Here is a 17673-nt window from a genome sequence, read left to right on the forward strand (position 1 = left end):
GCAAGGGGAGATGAGATGGTCTCGGGGTTGACCGGGAGTGGAACACGCGTTCCTGAGAATCTCCAGTGTGCCCCTCTGTGTGCTCGGCTCCCCAGCCACGTCCCAGCCCACGGCCACGCCTCTCCTTCCTCACCGCGGACCCCAGGGCTCCCTCCGTGTCCTTCCCAAAGCCTGGCCGTGCTGCAGGCCTCATTCCTGGCCAGCTTTCCCTTCCTCGGGCCTCTCGCATTTTGAGATCGTGGTGCCTGCAAGTCGCAGTGACAGAGCTAAAGGATCGAGAGGCCCGTCACTGGTTGGGGTTTCAGTAGAAGTCGTGCGAAGCTTTTGCAAGTCAGCGCTCGCTTCTCCTTCTGTCCTTTTTCCTCCTTTAACTTCTTAGCCCTGATGTAGGAGAAGGCGTCCTGACCTCATGAGGCCCTTCTTCCCAGGATGCACGTGTCCTGTCACACCCCGTAGCCGGGCGGCGGGCTCTCCTGACAGCGCCAGCCACGCTCTTTCTGCCTTTCCCACTCACCTCCCACCTTTCCACTCGTGCCCCTCGGCTCCAGCCACACGGCTGCTTTCTGTTCTTTGGACGTGCTGTCTCGTTCCAGTCTCAGGGCTCGCCGCGCCTCTGCCTAGAGCTCACCCCCTGCCCACCTCGCTCACTCTGCGGGCCCCGCTCAGAGAGGCCGCCTCTGACCCGCACCTCACAGGCCGCTTCTCCCCACTCTCCCCTCACTGCCGGTTGCCCTTCACAGCACCTAGATGCGTCCCTCTGTTTATGTTCCCGTCCTCCCCATCTCCCCCTGCTAGAACAGTGTGGAGTGAATGAAGGAGTGGGGTGGATGGTGTTACCCCATTTTACAGACAAGGAAGCTGAGATTCAGGATGGGTAACTGACTGCACAGCAGAGCCTTTGCCCCGTACCGTGGAGCTCAAGGCCAAGCACGACACACATCCCATAACCTTGGTGGAGATTCCTTACATTCACACCAGCAGGAGAGTTTCTTGGAGTCTATAAAGATCTCATAAAAAGCCTCATTCACAAGTATTAAACCACCTGAACACCTTGAAAAATGAGTGTTTCTAAGCTGTTCCCTAAGACAGAGGGCATAGTGAGGGTAGGCGTGCTAGAACGACCCTGTGCTTTCTGGTAATGCTCACCATTTCTTTGATTCAAGTTGTGCTTTGTATAATGCTGTCACATTTTAGCTCAGTTAGTTTTCCTAGTATTTTTGGAGGAAGTAATTTTTACCTCCCTTTTCCAGATGAAGAAGCAAACTCAGAGAAATGAGAAACTCCCAATTTTTCAGATCAAGTGTGCTGTTCTAACCAGGGCCCTCCAGCTTTCCTTAATGTGTGCAGCATGCCTGGCATGGGCCTCAGTCAATGATAACACACAGCTGCCCACCTCCCCCATCCTCCAGGTCAGCTTTGACAGCAAGGCAGTAATACCCGGGAAGTTGAATATCCTAGCGCTCTGAAACTAGGTCTGCCGCCAGCAGCACCTGGGACTCACCTGTTGAGTTTGGGGAGATCATATGTATGGAACGAGCTGAGACTTCGGAAGGCCTCCCGGAGGCTCAGGAAGCAGAGCTGGCCCAGACGAGCAGGTGGGCTTCTAAGGTGTGGCTCGGAGGGCTCTAGTTAAAACAAGAAAATAAAGGAAGAAATATGGGGTGGTGCCCTTAAAAAATAGCATCTGATTGTAAATTCTGGTACATTTCTGAAAGCAGAAGCCCTAAGTGTATAGCATGCTACAGCCTCGATGTGCGTGCGCGCGTGCGTGTCTCTTGGTTCAGTCCTTCATTGGTTCATTGGTTCCTTCTCTCATCCATCAGTGAACTCCCCCTGAGCTTCCCTGTGTGTGAGGCATGTGGCAGCCCAGCCCTGTGGGTTCTCACGGTGAGAAGTACGGGCGTGGTCCTTGCTGTCGTGAGGTGTACGTAGAAGTTAGAGGCAAGTGACAGGTAGTAACTAAATATATTTAAAACGACAGGATTTTGAACTTTCTCTGATATTGTTTGAACGTTTTCCATTTGCATCCTGGGAAATGATTTTGCTCTTTTGTTCTCGCATCCATCACGTAGGCGTGGCTGCCCCTGTCGCTTATCAGGCATTGTAAGGGTGAAACAAATCAGTGTACACAGATGTATATCGGAGGTCAGGTACTGCCTCTTGGTCCTCTGACCCCTACCCGCCATTCCCCCTGTGCTGCTTGGGCTGAACGTTTCCCTGACTTCCCTGCCAGCCGGCTGCCATGAGGGTCTCCCCGGTAGGGTTGAAGGTGCAGGAGGGCAGGGGCCATTCCTCTCCTGGGGGTCCCCTGGGTGGTGGCGGCGGCGGTGGTGCAGGGTGACCACAGCTGTGGCAGCCTGGGCTGCGGTGGTGGCAGTGGCAGGGGATGCGGCCCCCTCTCCATGGTCCAGCAAAGGACGAGCAGTAAATGTCCGTGAAAAAGAACGAGTGACCAGCTGCAACTGTTTCCTGGTTGTCAGGGGCCCCCCCGCAGGCACTCTGTTGTGTGAAGGCAAGTCTTTTTTTTTTTTTACATCTTTATTGGAGTATAATTGCTTTACAATGGTGCGTTAGTTTCTGCTTTATAACAAAGTGAATCAGTTATACATATACATATGTTCCCATATCTCTTCCCTCTTGCGTCTCCCTCCCTCCCACCCTCCCTATCCCACCCCTCCAGGCGGTCACAAAGCACTGAGCTGCTTTGACATTCTCATTTCAGTCTGTCGATTTTGAAAGACAGCCCCAGCCTCCCTACTGCTTCTCTGCTCTGGAGAGCATGCTGGGGAGTCTGGGAGCAGGGCAGCTGGGGGGACATCGTGGTTGAGCAGGGAGGCCGGGTCCGGGCCTGCTCCAGCGCATGCTGGTGAGCAGTGCGCGTCTGGCAGGGCGGGTGCCTCCTTTGATCTCTTTGGAGGTGTGGGGGGGGGTGGGGCTTGTTCCAGTCCGAGTCTCACTGTTTCTCGATGGTGGGCAGGTCATTTTCTGGGCCCCTTTTCCCCTGGGTGGACCTGGACCTGTCATTACAGAGTTAATGAGGCTCATCTCTTGGACCTCCTAGGAGTCTCTGGCTGGTCTTTTTGGATCTCCTTAGGGTAGATGATAAGCTTTCTCCCCTAAAGGACATTTTAGGAAACTTTCACCCATTTTGTTTAGAGAAACTTCCAGAGACGAGTTGGGGGACTGGAAGAGTGAGACTCCTTCTCAGAACCAGCTGCATGATTTGTGGGGCCCCCTTGTTCAAACGTTATGAGGAAATTGGAGATAGAGACAGCGTTAAGCAGAATGTGGCCCCCGAGCCTGGCACAGTGTGGCTGCAGGGTCACTGCCCTCGCAGCTGGCCTTTCCTCTTGATTTTCTTCCTCTCTGATCTTCAGAAACCGCTGAGGCTTCCTTGTATGAAAAGAACGCCCTGCATCTGCTGCAGAGGGCTTCCACCTTATCCAGCGATTCTCATGACCGGTGATGCTGCAAGTGTTGTGTTCCCAACTTACAGATGAGAACCTACGGCTGAGTGATTGTAACTCCCTGCCCTAGGTCAGGTAGCTAGTAAGGACAGAGCTCAGGCTATGTCCATGGTTTGTGGCTCAAAGCCCAGGGGCCTTTTCCTTAAATACGGCTCCTCATAACAGTGAGAAGGAAGCACCTGTTCATCTGGGCTGAGGATAAATCCAGTGGATGATGCAAGATTTCTGGGGATCTAACAGAAACTTCAGCCAAAATGCATGTTATTTGTTGCAGACCCATGGGTACGAACATGTACTTGATATTCTGTGGCTTCTAATATCTTTTCAGCAACAGGCTCATCAGCGAGGACCTGCCTGGAGGTTTGAAGAATCGCATGTCTCTAACCTAGGATCCCAGTCTCTATAAACGAATCTTATCATTGGGGGAGTTATCACAGCAAGGGGCACAGAATATTAGAGAAGAAGAAACCCTTGAGGGCAGTTCCTGAGACGACCATTTTCCACGCTATCTTGGAATAATTTATCAGTCTTTCCATCTGTGTGTTGCTAGCATCTCTGTCGTCCGAGTTAGACTCCACGCCGAGGTGATGGCTGTACACGTCCTGAGCATAATTTGTGCCAGGACTTGGTGGCGGAGCCGGGCTTCTCGCCCGGGTCGACAGCTGCCCCGGAGGAGGGTTGGTGGCCTGGCCAGGCCGGAGCTGTCAGATGGCCTTGGGCTGCCGCCGGGCCTCCCTGGGCTGCAGTTGTGCCGTCTACAGAGACCGGGCGCCAGAAGCTCACTAGGAGGATTCTTCTGAGGGTCAAGTGAGATAATGTTCTTGAAGTATCCAGCAGCCTTTCTCACAAGGCTCTGAGCAGCGCTGTGTGCACTGTCCAAGGTGCTGGGGATGCCGTGAGAAATCAGGAGCGTCACGTGCCAGATAGGTCCAGCCAGTGTGGTGGAAAGAGAGGAGCTTGTCAACAAAAGCCACCGAAAGATGTTGTTTGTCCACGGCTAAGAACACACGTGGGGGCCGTGCAATACAGTGTGCAGAGGGCCCGATACAGAGTGTGTTTCATAGCCTTCAGTGCTGTTCCTTCCTGTGGTTTCTGGGATAAAATATCGAGGAAGGGGCCCCACCGTGTGCTTTTGTTTGTTTGTTTGTTTTTGCAGTACGTGGGCCTCTCACTGCTTTGGCCTCTCCCGTTGCGGAGCACAGGCTCCGGACGCACAGGCTCAGCAGCCATGGCTCATGGGCCCAGCCGCTCCGCGGCATGTGGGATCCTCCTGGACCGGGGCATGAACCTGTGTCCCCTGCATCGGCAGGCGAGGCGGACTCCCAACCACTGCACCACCAGGGAAGCCCCCACCGTGTGCTTTGACACACTAAGGCTTAGGAAGGAGACGATCTATTCCTGTAATCGGGGATTTATCTTAGGGTTACCTTTAGTGACTAGGACTGTGCAAGTATAAACGATTCCTTTCAGAACCCCAGGAAAATGAATTTTGAAATGATGGTTATTTGACCGTGGTAGAGAAGACAAACAGTTCCTTCGTTATCAGGCATAGCAAGCTGTTAAAACAAATGACATTCTCATTGGCAGTGAGGAAGGGCTGGGGTGCTGGCCGCTGAGGCAGTGATGGGCTCAGTGATGCCGCTGAAGATGGGGGTGGGAGCACCGTGTCTCGGCAGAAGGACTTCTGTGACCCCTCCCTCCCGCAGAGGTTCTCAGCCTGAGGCTGGGTGAAGAGAGGTGGGTTTCTGGAGCCAACGGGGGGAGAGCAGCAGCCTGGGAGCAGCAGAGGCTTTGGGGCTAGGCACACGGGAGCTGGACTCGGCTGCCTCATTCATTAGGGCCATCGATGGTGGATGGTTCAGTGTTCCTTGTTGGCGAACGAGGGAGAAATGTGCTCTGCTGACTGCTTCACTGTGCTGTCGAGAGGCTCAAATGGGTACCTGCTTGTGCAAAGCATCTTGAAAACTAACTCACCTGGTGGGCTCCTTCTTCATTGCATGCAATTTCGGGATGCCATAGGTTTGGTGCAACCTGTCTTAGTCTCTGTGCAGGGGACCTGGTGTGAAGTGTTTGGGAGAAATGGTGTCTTTATGAAAGCCTGTGAAAGCCGAATAATTCTGATCAGTAAATCTTAGTGTCTACTGTAGAAAAAAAACCCCTTTAACCACCACTGTCCAGTCTAGATACTTCTCTGAGTTCAAAGACCTGGGCTTGAATCCCTGCTGCCCCACTTACTGGCTGTCTGATTCCCAGCACATTTATTTACCTCTTTGGACCTTGAGTACCTGCCTTGTGACAGTGGGATTGTAATATCTACCTCACCAGGTCATTATGAGGAGTAAGAGACAGCCTTCCAAGGGCTGGACAGTACCTCCTGCCCAACACGTGTTACTTGGTTCTGAAGCCCCTTCCAGTTTGCCTAATGAAGAATCTTAAGGGGAGGAGAGGGCAATGGAGTGGGGATGGGGACTGTATTACTTTTCTTTTGTGTGTAACAGGTGACCACCAATTTAGTGGCTTAAAGAACACAAGTTTATTTTCTCACTGTTACTGTCATGAGTCCAGCGTGTGTTAGCTAGGTCCTCTGCTCAGAGTCTTGCAGGCTGAAATCCAGGTGTCAGGTGGGGCTGTGTTCTCATCTGGAGGCTCGACTGGGAAGGGTCTGTTTCCAGGCTCCCTCAGGTTCTTCATCCATTCCTTGTGGTTGTAGGACTGACGTCTCTGTTCTTTTGCTGGCTGTCAGCCGGACCACTTTCAGCTCGTAGCAGCCGTTCTTGGGTCCTGGCCACATGGCCTCCTCCGTACATCCTCTCATACTTTGAATCTTTTCACTCAGGATGGGTATGTTCCCTTCCAAGGGCTCACCTGAGTAGGCCAGGCTCTCCTAGGATAATCTCCCATTGATTAAGTCAAAGCCTATGGCTTGGGGGCCTTCATCACATATGGAAGCCCCCTTCCCCTTTGTTATATAACATAGCCTATCGTCATCTCCACACTCAGGGGCAGAGGATGACACAGCATGTGGACCAGGGGCCGGGAGTCTTGGGGGTCATCTCAGAATTCTGCCTCCCATAGGTGTTGGACTGCAGCTGACCTGGGAGTGGACAGGGAGGAGAAGCCACTGTCTTCTCTCACAGACTTAGGGAGGGGAAAGAGAAACCACGCTATGTGCCACTTAAAATTGACTACAGTGCCATCTTCCTAAGTACCAGCCTCTGGGCCCGCAAAGGTCTGTGTGACGTATGGCCCTACACCAAGAATAGTGCTGTCTGGATTGATTCCAGTTTCGTGCAGCTGCGTTTGGCACTGAGGGAGGGAGGCATCAGTCACAAGGCATCCAAGTGGCAGGGATGATGTGCTTTGCATTGGAGAAAGGTAGCGGTAAAATAGCTTTAAACTGTGTATCTCAGGATGATCGCAATGCCCACTGCTTCACTGGAAAAAAAAATTGCCAGACAGTAATCTGAAACCATGTGAAACGTGCAGAAACACCAGCTAAAACGTGGACTCTTCTGTGTGTGTGTATTTCTAGATTTCCAGTGGGTTCAAGGAGATGTGTGTGAAGTTCAGCTGATGGTATATAACCCAATGCCATTTGAACTCCGAGTTGAAAACATGGTATGTATCATGAATCATTTGACCCTTTTGGGCTAAACATCAACTTACCATTAAAATAAGTTTTTTACTTAATATTTCAGGCATACTGCCTACAATCTATGTCTGTTTTTTGTTTTTTTTTGCGGTACGCGGGCCTCTCACTGTTGTGGTCTCTCCCGTTGTGGAGCACAGGCTCCGGATGCGCAGGCTCAGCGGCCATGGCTCACGGGCCCAGCCGCTCCGTGGCATGTGGGATCCTCCCGGACCGGAGCACGAACCCGTGACCCCTACATCGGCGGGCGGACTCTCAACCACTGTGCCACCAGGGAAACCCTATGTCTGTTTTTAATATTTGTTTTGCCAAAGATTATAATCTTCTTGTGAGTGAAGACTACATCTTGACATTCCCATGTCTTTAGTGCTTGGTACGCAGTGAGATGTGTGAGTCAATGAACAAAGGCATCTCGGATTTGAACACACACAGAGCTTAGTTGATTGCATGTAAGATTTGAAATAATTATATTGAAATTTACATGAGATTAGCAAGGTTACAAACCCTGTATTGAGCCCACCACTCAATATCACTGTTACTACACTGCTACAAGGTGATAAGATGATCAAGGCCTAAGGGAAGAGCGAGCTCTTTATTCGGAAGAGAATAAACGGCTACACTGCTAATACGAAGTTTCCCTTGGGTTTGAAATCTGATGTTCTCTTTCTGTGTTTGTGTGCGGCGTTAGAGGCTCACTTTTTGCACTGCTGTCCATTGGAACTGCTCCCCTAATTCTGCAGTGAGCGGGAAGGAGATTCATATGGCTCACCAAGCTAGACCTAGTGTTTCCAGAGCGGAGCCCTCCGCCATTGGGTGGATTCCAGTCCTCAAGTCTTCTCTATGTTTACTATTGTATAGAGCCACTTTGTAAATTTTCGGCATTGTGTGAAGGATGGTGCTGAGCTGGGCGATGCCTTCCTTTGGGGTTTTATGACTCGTTTTCAGGGTGGGAGGTGGGCTGTCGGTACAGGTGTCCTGCTGAGGGCCCGTGCCACGCGTCGGGCCTGGCCCGTGCCGTGACCTTGGTCAGAGCCGTGGTGGGGTGCACGAGGGGCTGCGGGAGCCGCGTGGAGAGTTAGGGGAGGCCCCACTGAGGACACAGGGTGAGTGGGAGCTCAGAGGCAGACTGGGAGTTATTGAAGATGATGTTCAGGCCTCCGGCATGAGACATGGTTTTTCCCAAATCTGTTGGAGCTCTTAGAAATTCAGCTGAATATTAAGCTTACCACCCTGCGGTCACTCCAAGAATGGCCTGTAGGGACGAGTGTTCCCTCCTCTCCGGTTGCACAAGAATGTGCCAACCTTAGGGCTTAGCTCTTGGTCAGGCCCTTTAGTGGCTTTCTGTCTCTTGGCCTAAACCAGGAATGATAGTTGTTTAGAGAATTTCCCCCAAAGTGGCTAAAGTAATGTTTGCCTGCTATTCTTTCTTATACATATTTTTAGTCGTAAAAAGAAGCTTTCATTTACATCTGGCTGAAAAGTAATATGTGCTTTTTATAAAAAATGAGGAGGAACAAAGAATAAAATAAGTTACCACTAGGAGATAGCCCACAAATCATGTTCAGAATTTAAAAATTAAATGATGGAATATTTCAAGCATATGAAATGTTACAGGGAATAATAAGCCCTTGTATATCCACCATTCACATTTAGCAAATGCTCACAGTTGGCTGTATCTGCTTTAGCTATTTTAAAAAGAAATCAAATGCCAATATATTTTGCCTGGAGACAATAGCCGTCTAATTGGTTTCTCTGCTTCCATTCTTGGCCACTACATCTGTTTCACACATGGTTAGATCATTTCATGCTTTTGCTCAGACTCTGGGCGCAGGTGTGCTCATTGTTATTGGAGAGCCTTTGCTTCTGGGTACTTTCTGTCGACAGGGTTAGGAAAACTCTGCATGCATGCACACATAGACACGTGCTTACACACGTACCTACATGCATACATCTGCACGTGTGTGTACATACATATACATGTGCCCTTAGACATGCATATACACAATACAAATACAGACTTCACACATTCTGACTTCACAGCCATCCCTCCAATTCTAGTCCGTCTCCGTAGGGTCCTTCTCGCCTTCCTCCATTCTACATCAGCGTCCTTCCCTCCAGTGTGAGAACCTGGGCTCACAGCAACATTAGCTTCTCATCTGCTGGCTGCTGGGATAGACCTAAAAGAGTTTCAGGATTGCTTCGACCATAGCACTGCAGAAAACAACCCCCCTGGGAAGAATCCAGGATCCCTCCTACGTTTAGGTCTTCTTTAATGTATCTTAGCCATCTTCTGTAGATTTCAGCACGGGAATCTGACAGACCACTCATTAGACTTATTCCAAGATAGGGGATGTTTTTGGTCTCTTGTTAATGGTATTTGTAGTATTATATTTTCTAATATGTTTTGTTTAGTGCTAGATTATAGAAATACTTTTGCTTTTTTTAATACTGACTTTGTTACTTGGCTAAGTGCCCTTGTTCAGTTTTCCTCGTAGGTTCCACAGTTTTTGTGTGTGTGAATAATTGTTTCATGCCGTTTCTTTATTCTCTTGGCTGTTGTGCTGGATGGGGCCTCTGTTACAGTGTTGAGGAGAAGGTCCTGAGTGCGGAGAGGTCCTGCAATCATGGGGCAGCTCCTGGAGGCCAGGGAGCCTGTCTTGTTTGCCGTCAAGCATAGGGCCGGGTGCTTAGTGAGATGAACTGATAATTCACAGATGCACTGGTGGAAGGATATTAACTGATCATCTATTTCCACACTTCATGTTTTTCATTTTGTTTCTAAATAAAATATTTTATGTTTTCTTTTCTTTTACATTCCAACTTGGTAAAACAAGAAAGCAGAACAAATATTAAAAATACATCAAGCGGGGCTAATATTAAAGATGGAATTGTTGTTCAAGCACCCACAGTGCTGTCCACTTTGAGATTGTTTTGTGCTCATCGCACTTTGAGGACATCTCTACAATTCCCTGTGGACTTTTATAAGAGCCGCTAATGAGGCTTTTCCTTCTGAGAGTCCCGGAGGTCTCCTGTGGGCGAGGCACGATGCTTGGGGGCCCATCGGGACCGACCAAGAGCGGTGGCTTTGGGATTGGGTTAGGGCCGTGCTCATTGCCGTCCTCTGTCACCTGCTCCAGGGGCTGCTCACAAGTGGAGTGGAGTTTGAATCTCTCCCCGCGGCGCTCTCCCTCCCGGCTGAGTCTGGTCTTTACCCAGTGACGCTTGTTGGGGTCCCGCAGACGACGGGGACGATTGCTGTGAATGGTAAGCAGGTTCGGGGGCTGCTGGCTCCTGTGCCGCCCGGCATTCCGGTCTTCGCCCGTTAACAGGTCACGGATGGATGGCGGTGCTTTGGGACACGCCACGAACCATGTAGAGCGTGGGGGATGTGGAGGGCACCCCCCGCGCTCCTGTCTGTCTTCCCCGGAGCCTGCAAACACGCTCCAAGGTTCTCCCACTGCGGTTAAAACCCCCTGCCCCCCTGCACCCCGAGCCCATGATTTCCTCTCTCTGTGGCTTCATCTGCTGTCTCTCCTTCCGAGCAGACCTCTTCAGAGAGCTGTCTGGACATGCTGAATCCACGCTTCCACCTCTGTGCTGGTTCTCTAACCCACTGCATCGTGCACATCCAGCCGTCACCTCACAAAAACTGCTGTCACTGAGGCCACTGGCAATATTTTTCTGGCTAAATCTGGTGCCTACATTTCAGATTTTGTCCAACTCCGCTGCTCAGCAGCCTTGGGCACCGCTGCCCGCCTCCTTCCTGGGTGCGCTCACCTGGTCACCCTCGCGTCTCTGCTGCCTCTCCTGCCTGTCATTCTGGGGCAGTGTCTTCTGCAGGCACTTCTTCTTCAGCCCGACCCTTCAATCTGCACCCAACTCTGCCCTTCCCTTCTTCCCTCCTGCTTCCCCTTGCCTCTCCTCCCTTCCCCACCCCCTCCCGCCCTTCCTCTCTCCTCCCCTCCTTTCTCCACCTGCTGTCTCTCGGCAGTCCCATCAGAGTCATCTACTTTCCTGGCTTCAGGTCCCATCTCCATGCTGCTGATTCCCAGGGCCACGTCTCCTGTCCAGACCCCTTTCCTGGACCTGCACATCCAGCCGCTTCCCACCCATCTTCTTGGCTGTCTCGTGGGCACGTCACATACAGCATGTCCCAGCCGGAGCCCGTCACCTCATCCCCCAAGCTCCCCCTCCTGCCGTGGTCCTGTCCCAGTGAGGGCGTTGCCGTCTGGCCAGTTGCCCTGCCCGGGCACTGGGAGTCATCCTTCCCTGCTCCTGTCTCCTCCTCACTGCCCCCTACAACACTGACCGTGTCATCCGCACCCTTTCCACCTCCACAGCCGCTCTGGCCTGGCAGAACAGGACCCTCTTCCAGAGTTTGTCACAGAAGCATCAGGACTGGTGTTTCTGCCCTCACTCTTTCCATATTGCAGCCACGTGACCTTTCCACAGGGCAGGTCTGGTCATGTCATCTCTGGACTGGAAGTCTTAGCGCCTTCACCATGCGCTTTCCATCAGGGCTCCACGCCTTACCAGGGCTGTGGAGCCCTGTGTGACTGGGCCCTGCTCATCTCTGCGGGCTCATACGACTCCTGTCCCGGAAACACGCCATGCTTTCCTTCTGTTGGTGTGCCTCCAGACTTGTGACCCTGGTGCTTCTCCAGTGCCTAGCGCAGCCTTCCCTTCCCCCTGGAGATCGTCCTCAGCTCCCCTCCGCTGGCTCGGGCCCTCTCCAGTGCCTAGCCCAGCCTTCCTTTCCCCCTGGAGATCGTCCTCAGCTCCCCTCTGCTGGCTCGGGCCCCTCCTTCACGTCACTGATTGCGGTGGCTTGTTGGCCTTTTCCTTGCCAGCCTGGCTGTATCCTCACACCTGGCACGTAGTAGCTCTTAGCTATTTGGTGGCTGAAAGAACAAACATTCACTGGGAAAGGTGCTCGCTCTCTCGAGCAGAGAGGCAACAGCATCCTAGGTGAGGGTGTATTGCAGGCAGTGCTGAGATGGGCTGAGCCCTGGCTTGTGGGCAGTGGGGGAGGGGTGACCCAGAACGGGAGGTGGGCGGAGAAGGACTTCTCCTGACAAGTGACCCTGAGGTTTGAAGGCGAACTAGGGGTTATCCGAACGAGTGGGATGGAGAGTAAGGGGGATCCAGGCAGGAAGAACATCTGGTCCAGGCTCTTACCTACCTGGTGGTAAGAGAGAACAGGGTGCAGAGGGGGCTGGAGGGGGGCTCAGAATTAACTGGTCTAAGGCAGAGGGGTGTAGTGATGAGGCTGGGAAGGCAGACAGAGGGCCGACCCAGAGGGCCTCATAAGTCTTGCTGAGGGCAGTGTGGGCTGCTGCGTTATTTGAAGAGAGGAGAGATACGGTCTGACGGGCGGTTCAGAGCTGCTCCAGGCTGCTGCGTTGGAGAACGGGCTGCAGGCGGGCAGGACTGGGGAAAGGAGACCAACTAGGAAGCTCCAGCCATAGCCCAGGGAGAAGATGTCAGACATCGGACCCCAGCTGTGGCTGGGAATAGAGCAGAGGAGACAGATGAGAGAGGAAGTAGCCAGGACCAAACGGCTTGATTCAGAGTGACACACGGCCGAGGACCAACACGTCCACGGATGAGTAGTGAAGCCTCGGTGACAAGAGGTCGCTGGGACAGACTAGTTGGTGTCCATTGTTTGGGGAGCCTTATGTGTGAAGTATCACTGGACATAACACACAGGATTGTCATCAGATTTTCAGTTTATTTGCAGTCACCTTCAGCAGTGGGTGAGAAAAGGAAAATGATTGATTTTAATTAAGAAACTGCAAACAAAGGTTGCCTCGTAGACAAAGCCACATCCTATCAGGTTTCATAGAAAGAACAGTATGACAGGGCATTGTGCCAGCTGTGGGTTTCTGGGGAGGAAAAGGTTCGCAAGTTAATTTAAAGGAGTCTTAGAAGGAACATACTTTAAAAAAAGGAAATGCGGGTGCTGTGAATTGGAGTTATTTTAAGTTGAGGGGCCAGTTGGAACTGGCGGAAGGTAAAGGGGAGCATTGATGAGGCTGTATCAGGTGCCAGCTTGCTTCTAGTTGAGTATGTAGCCACTTAATATGAATGCAGAAAAATTGTCACCCTAGGCATTTAGCCATCGAGTATTATTTGATTTTGTTACACAGTGAATGTTGTTTATAATAATTATCTCAGAATTTCAAAAGCCGTTTTAAAGCTTTGCTTAAACAGTTTCAAGTGCTTATCTAACCCATGGAGGGTTCTTTTTCCATGGAATTTTTGCTAATCTTACAGTGTAGTACTTGTACACATCGAGCAGATTTGCCATATCACGTAACAGCTATAAAAACAGTAACTGACTCTTGAACTTTCATCTCTCAACAGAAGATTTTGAATCATTTTTTTCAAATACTTATTAAGTTACATTATGTCCTGGAAAGGAATACAAGCTATCATTTTCATTTTAGAGATGGATAAATTTGAAAAGCAACTTGGTAAAGGGATGAGACACTAATTATTAAGCTCTGTGAGATCTATAGTTTGTACACTGTCGCTTGGACGCAGCCAGCCTTGTGAAGTGGGCACGCAGGTGCTGCTTGCACCCTGGTCAAGGAAACTGAGGGTCTTGGGGTTGAGCGTGGGAGCTGTGGGCGAGCCTGGCAGGCGACGGGGCCTAAATCTCAACTCAGGTCGGAAAGGGACCCTGCGTTCCTGTCACCCCGGGGCTGCCTTGAGGCGTGGGTGTCTCATGAAGCCTTTTCAGGTGGTGAAGCTTTGCGTTTTGTCCCCAGGTTACCACACCACGGTCTTTGGTGTCTTTAGCGACTGTTTGCTGGACAATCTCCCGGGAATAAAGACCAGCGGCTCCACGGTGGAAGTCATCCCTGCTCTGCCCAGACTGCAGATCAGCACGTCTCTGCCCAGGTAGAGCACGCGCAGCACTGGGTCTGCTTGCTGACAAGAGGGGCACCTAGGAGTGCTGTTCGGTACACCTTCTGCAGGGGCCCCAAGAGTCTGAGTTAACCTGTGATCGTTACGACCAGAATAGAGGCGAAGGGTTTCTTCGAGTTAACCAGTAGGCAGTGTGCTCTGCCTGCAGCAAACTGGAATATAGTTGAAGTGTTTCTTACCAAGATCAGAACAAAATGTGAAATTAGGCTTTGGAATTGTAATTTTGGTGAGAAACAGTTGAGGTTTTAGAGAACTTAAGAAAAAGTCTTATCTTCTAAAAAATAGTCTTTTTTTTTTTTTTTTTTCCTTTAGCATTATAGGAAAGCATAAAGAAGAAAGGGAAACCTCAGAGTGAATTACTATTAATGCTTTCCGGTGTGTCCTTCCACTGTTTATCCATTAAAAAAATGTTTGAATAGTTGAGATCATACTACATTTTATATACTATCATAGATTACTTCTTGCATAAACGTATAACATTAGCTAAACATTTCTATTTTAATTGCTTAAAAAATTACATCATAAAGGTATCTCAGAATCTCATCACCATTCATTTCCTTGCTTTTGGAATTTGGGATTGTCTCAATTTTTGCTCATATGAATAATGCTTTAATGTTTATCCTTTGGGCTGTTTTTATAAAATATATCTTGGTATTTTTCTGAAATGTTTCAAAAGCTCAGTCACTTACTTGATGGGCCCCTTCTCAGTGCCAGCCTCGTCTCATCCCAGCTCAGGGCTCTGATGGGTGGGACGCTGTGCTTTGGGACACTCAGCGCCTGTGTCCGGGCCAGGCCTGCGGCCAGGCTGCATGGTTCTCTGCTTTCTCCCTCCTTCTTTTCCCACCGTACCAGAGGGGCTGGCATCCTCTTTGCTTGAGAGGCAGAGTAATTTGTGCAGGCTCTGTTTTAGTTTTCCTAAACACCTTCTCTGCAAATTCAAATTGACTACAAACAGCTTTCACTTGAGAAGGAGAGAAGGACTGCCTGCTAAAATGTGGAAAGAAGTCATTTATAGTGAGGACGGGAGTCACTTTTCCTTCCTTGACAGAGAAAGTTTATTTCTTGACTCATGAACAACTTTACAGGTATAAAATGCAAAGGAATTCACGTTGATTCTTTATGCTGTTATTTTCAGAAAATGTGGTTTAGATGCGCTTTTTAACCCCACCTCCCGCACATGCACCTGCCTCGTTGTTGGCTGGCTTTCGTCCCCACTGTGCCTCTAGAGCCTTTTCCCTGTGGTCACCGGTCCCTCCTTGCCCGGAAGTGGGTTTGCTGCCTGTGGGTTGGGAAGGAGACACCAGGGTAATGAGCGTTGTGGATTGAGTGACAGTCAGTAGGACTCAGGCTGGAGCTTCAGACCAGGGCTGTAGTGCCGGAGCCTCAAGGGAGTGTCAGGCGAGGCTCGGGGCCTCTGGTCCAGGGCCCCAGCTGGCCAGTGCTGAGGACCCGCCAGCTGCCCTGGGTCCCGTCAGGAGTTGCCAGCGTTGCTCGTCGATTTTACCTGTGACGTGGAGGCTGTTGTATGTACTTTTCATTTTTCTTCGTTTTCCTCCACTTCCCATGTTATCATTTGGAATGGTTCATTTAAGTTTTCTTCTTAAATCAGTGGATTTTCCCAGGCCATTTCTGAGCATGAGATTTCAAAAAATTTTCAAAGAGTGCAGCATGCTCACGGATCATTTGAATTAATTCATTGTTTCACTTTTGTCCTCACCATAATCCAATCATGAATAATTTTTTTTGCTTCACACATGCTTGAGAAAGTAAGGCCCAGTGAGAGCGATCACGTGGATGACAGGTCAGTGACCCAGGGCGCGTCTGCATGTAGACAGCGCTTATCATGTGGCAATTTGCCCTTGAGTTCCTGGACGCTGGGTGCTGATTCCATGTTAAAGCCAAGGCTCCCTAGTCCCTGTTTCTGAAATGTTTTAAGTGTGGTGATGTGAATAATTCTAAAATGCCATTGGTTTCCTTTGTTTTTTCTGTGTTTCTAAAATTTATTATAATCATTACTATTATTTTAGGTCTGCACATTCACTGCAGCCTTCCTCTGGTGATGAAATATCCACTAACGTGTCAGTCCAGCTTTACAACGGAGAAACTCAGCACCTTGTTGTGAAGCTGGAAAATATTGGGATGGAGCCACTGGAGAAACTGGAAGTCACCTCAAAACTTCTCACCACCAAAGGTAGGGAATTTAAGTAGGTTTGACCCCAGAAATGTTTATCTTTTTTATTTGCAGAAGAGACACATTAGATAACCAGCGTTCAGAAAGCCTAAAAATTTCTTCCAGTTTTTTTTTTTTTTTTGGTACGCGGGCCTCTCACTGTTGTGGCCTCTCCCGTTGCGGAGCACGGGCTCCGGATGCGCAGGCTCAGCGGCCATGGCTCACGGGCCCAGCCGCTCCGCGGCATGTGGGATCTTCCCGGACCGGGGCACGAACCCACGTCCCCTGCATCGGCAGGCGGACTCTCAACCACTGTGCCACCAGGGAAGCCCTCTTGCACTTTTAATTTGACACCACTGTGAAATTTTTGTCCTAATCATGCGTGAAGAACACGCAAAGGAAGATAATGGAGCACGGGATGCACCTTCGTATCCCCTGTGCTCTTAACAATGATCAGATCTCGGGAAGCGTATCCTGGAATGAATGAATGAAGAGAAGCATTTGCAGGTTCAGAAGCATTACCATCTAGGATCCATCCATCCAGCCCAGTGTTTTCTGTGGGTTCAACACTTAGAGCCTGTGCACTCCCTCTTAAAGACAGATTCTGTTTCCTAGTGCTAAGGCACACGTAGCTTGGGTGTCATAAGACCTGTGTTAAACTTTGGCTTCACTGTTTACTTGCTCTTTGTCCTTCACATGCCTCAGCTTCCTCCTGGGTAAGCAGGGGAGGTGGTCCTTACCATGAAAAGTTGTTCTAAGAATTAAGTGAGGCAGCATGCGGCAGAGGACCTGGTCTGCTCGTGGTTAGTGAATGGTACTGATCAAAGGGGGGATATATTGTGTGTGTGTGTGTGGGGGGGAGGGCATCGAGAGTAGTAAGCGGAAGTAAAATCAGGTCATTTAATAAAGGTAGCGAAATTATACTGTCTGGGGAGAGCAAGCTGGTGGGATTTCGGGGTGTTTACATGCCTTTGACATAGGAGCGAGGTGAGCCCGGCATCCAGTGGGAGCTTGGGCGCACCTGGGCGCTGCTGGGGACGCTGCTGTCCCGGGGCTCCTGGCACTGGTGGGCCGAGGCCACCATCTCCGTGAGGGTCTCCAGGATCGGATGCTGGGCCATGGGGCCACAGGCATTCGGCTTCAGAACTACTTTTCCAAAGTCCATTTACACAGTCATCGTGTGAGAGTGACGGCTGCCCCAAGTCCCCTCTGCCCTGTGGCATCGTAGTCATTTTATCCACGTCAGGGAGGTGGGGTGTAATGCTCTAACACCAGGGTTTAATTTGTATTTCCCTGATGACCAGTGAAGTTGAACACCTTTCACATGGTTTTGGATACTCAGGTCCTTTGTCGTACCAGCGCTTTGTCCTTTTTTTCCCGGTGGGTGTTCTGCCTTCTCTCTGTCTCTGTTTCTCTCTGTCTCTGTGTGTCTGTCTCTCTCGCTGTCTCTGTCT

At 50.4% G+C, this 17673-nt stretch overlaps 1 protein-coding gene across 2 annotated transcripts in view; it reads left to right on the forward strand.

Moving 5' to 3' along the window:
* TRAPPC9 (trafficking protein particle complex 9) overlaps window positions 1-17673 on the forward strand; it is a 514318-nt gene that overhangs the window by 117401 nt on the left and 379244 nt on the right. For both annotated transcript variants that reach the window (XM_029223132.1, XM_029223133.1), the window contains 4 exons: window positions 7000-7085; window positions 10254-10380; window positions 13890-14022; window positions 16077-16240. In XM_029223132.1, the coding sequence (XP_029078965.1) occupies window positions 7000-7085; window positions 10254-10380; window positions 13890-14022; window positions 16077-16240 (510 nt within the window). The remainder of the gene's footprint in view (window positions 1-6999; window positions 7086-10253; window positions 10381-13889; window positions 14023-16076; window positions 16241-17673) is intronic.

The sequence above is a fragment of the Monodon monoceros genome, unplaced genomic scaffold, assembly GCF_005190385.1.
Source record: "Monodon monoceros isolate NGI ecotype Baffin Bay Population unplaced genomic scaffold, NGI_Narwhal_1 Super_Scaffold_14, whole genome shotgun sequence".
In the NCBI taxonomy this organism is placed as follows: Eukaryota; Metazoa; Chordata; class Mammalia; order Artiodactyla; family Monodontidae; genus Monodon; species Monodon monoceros.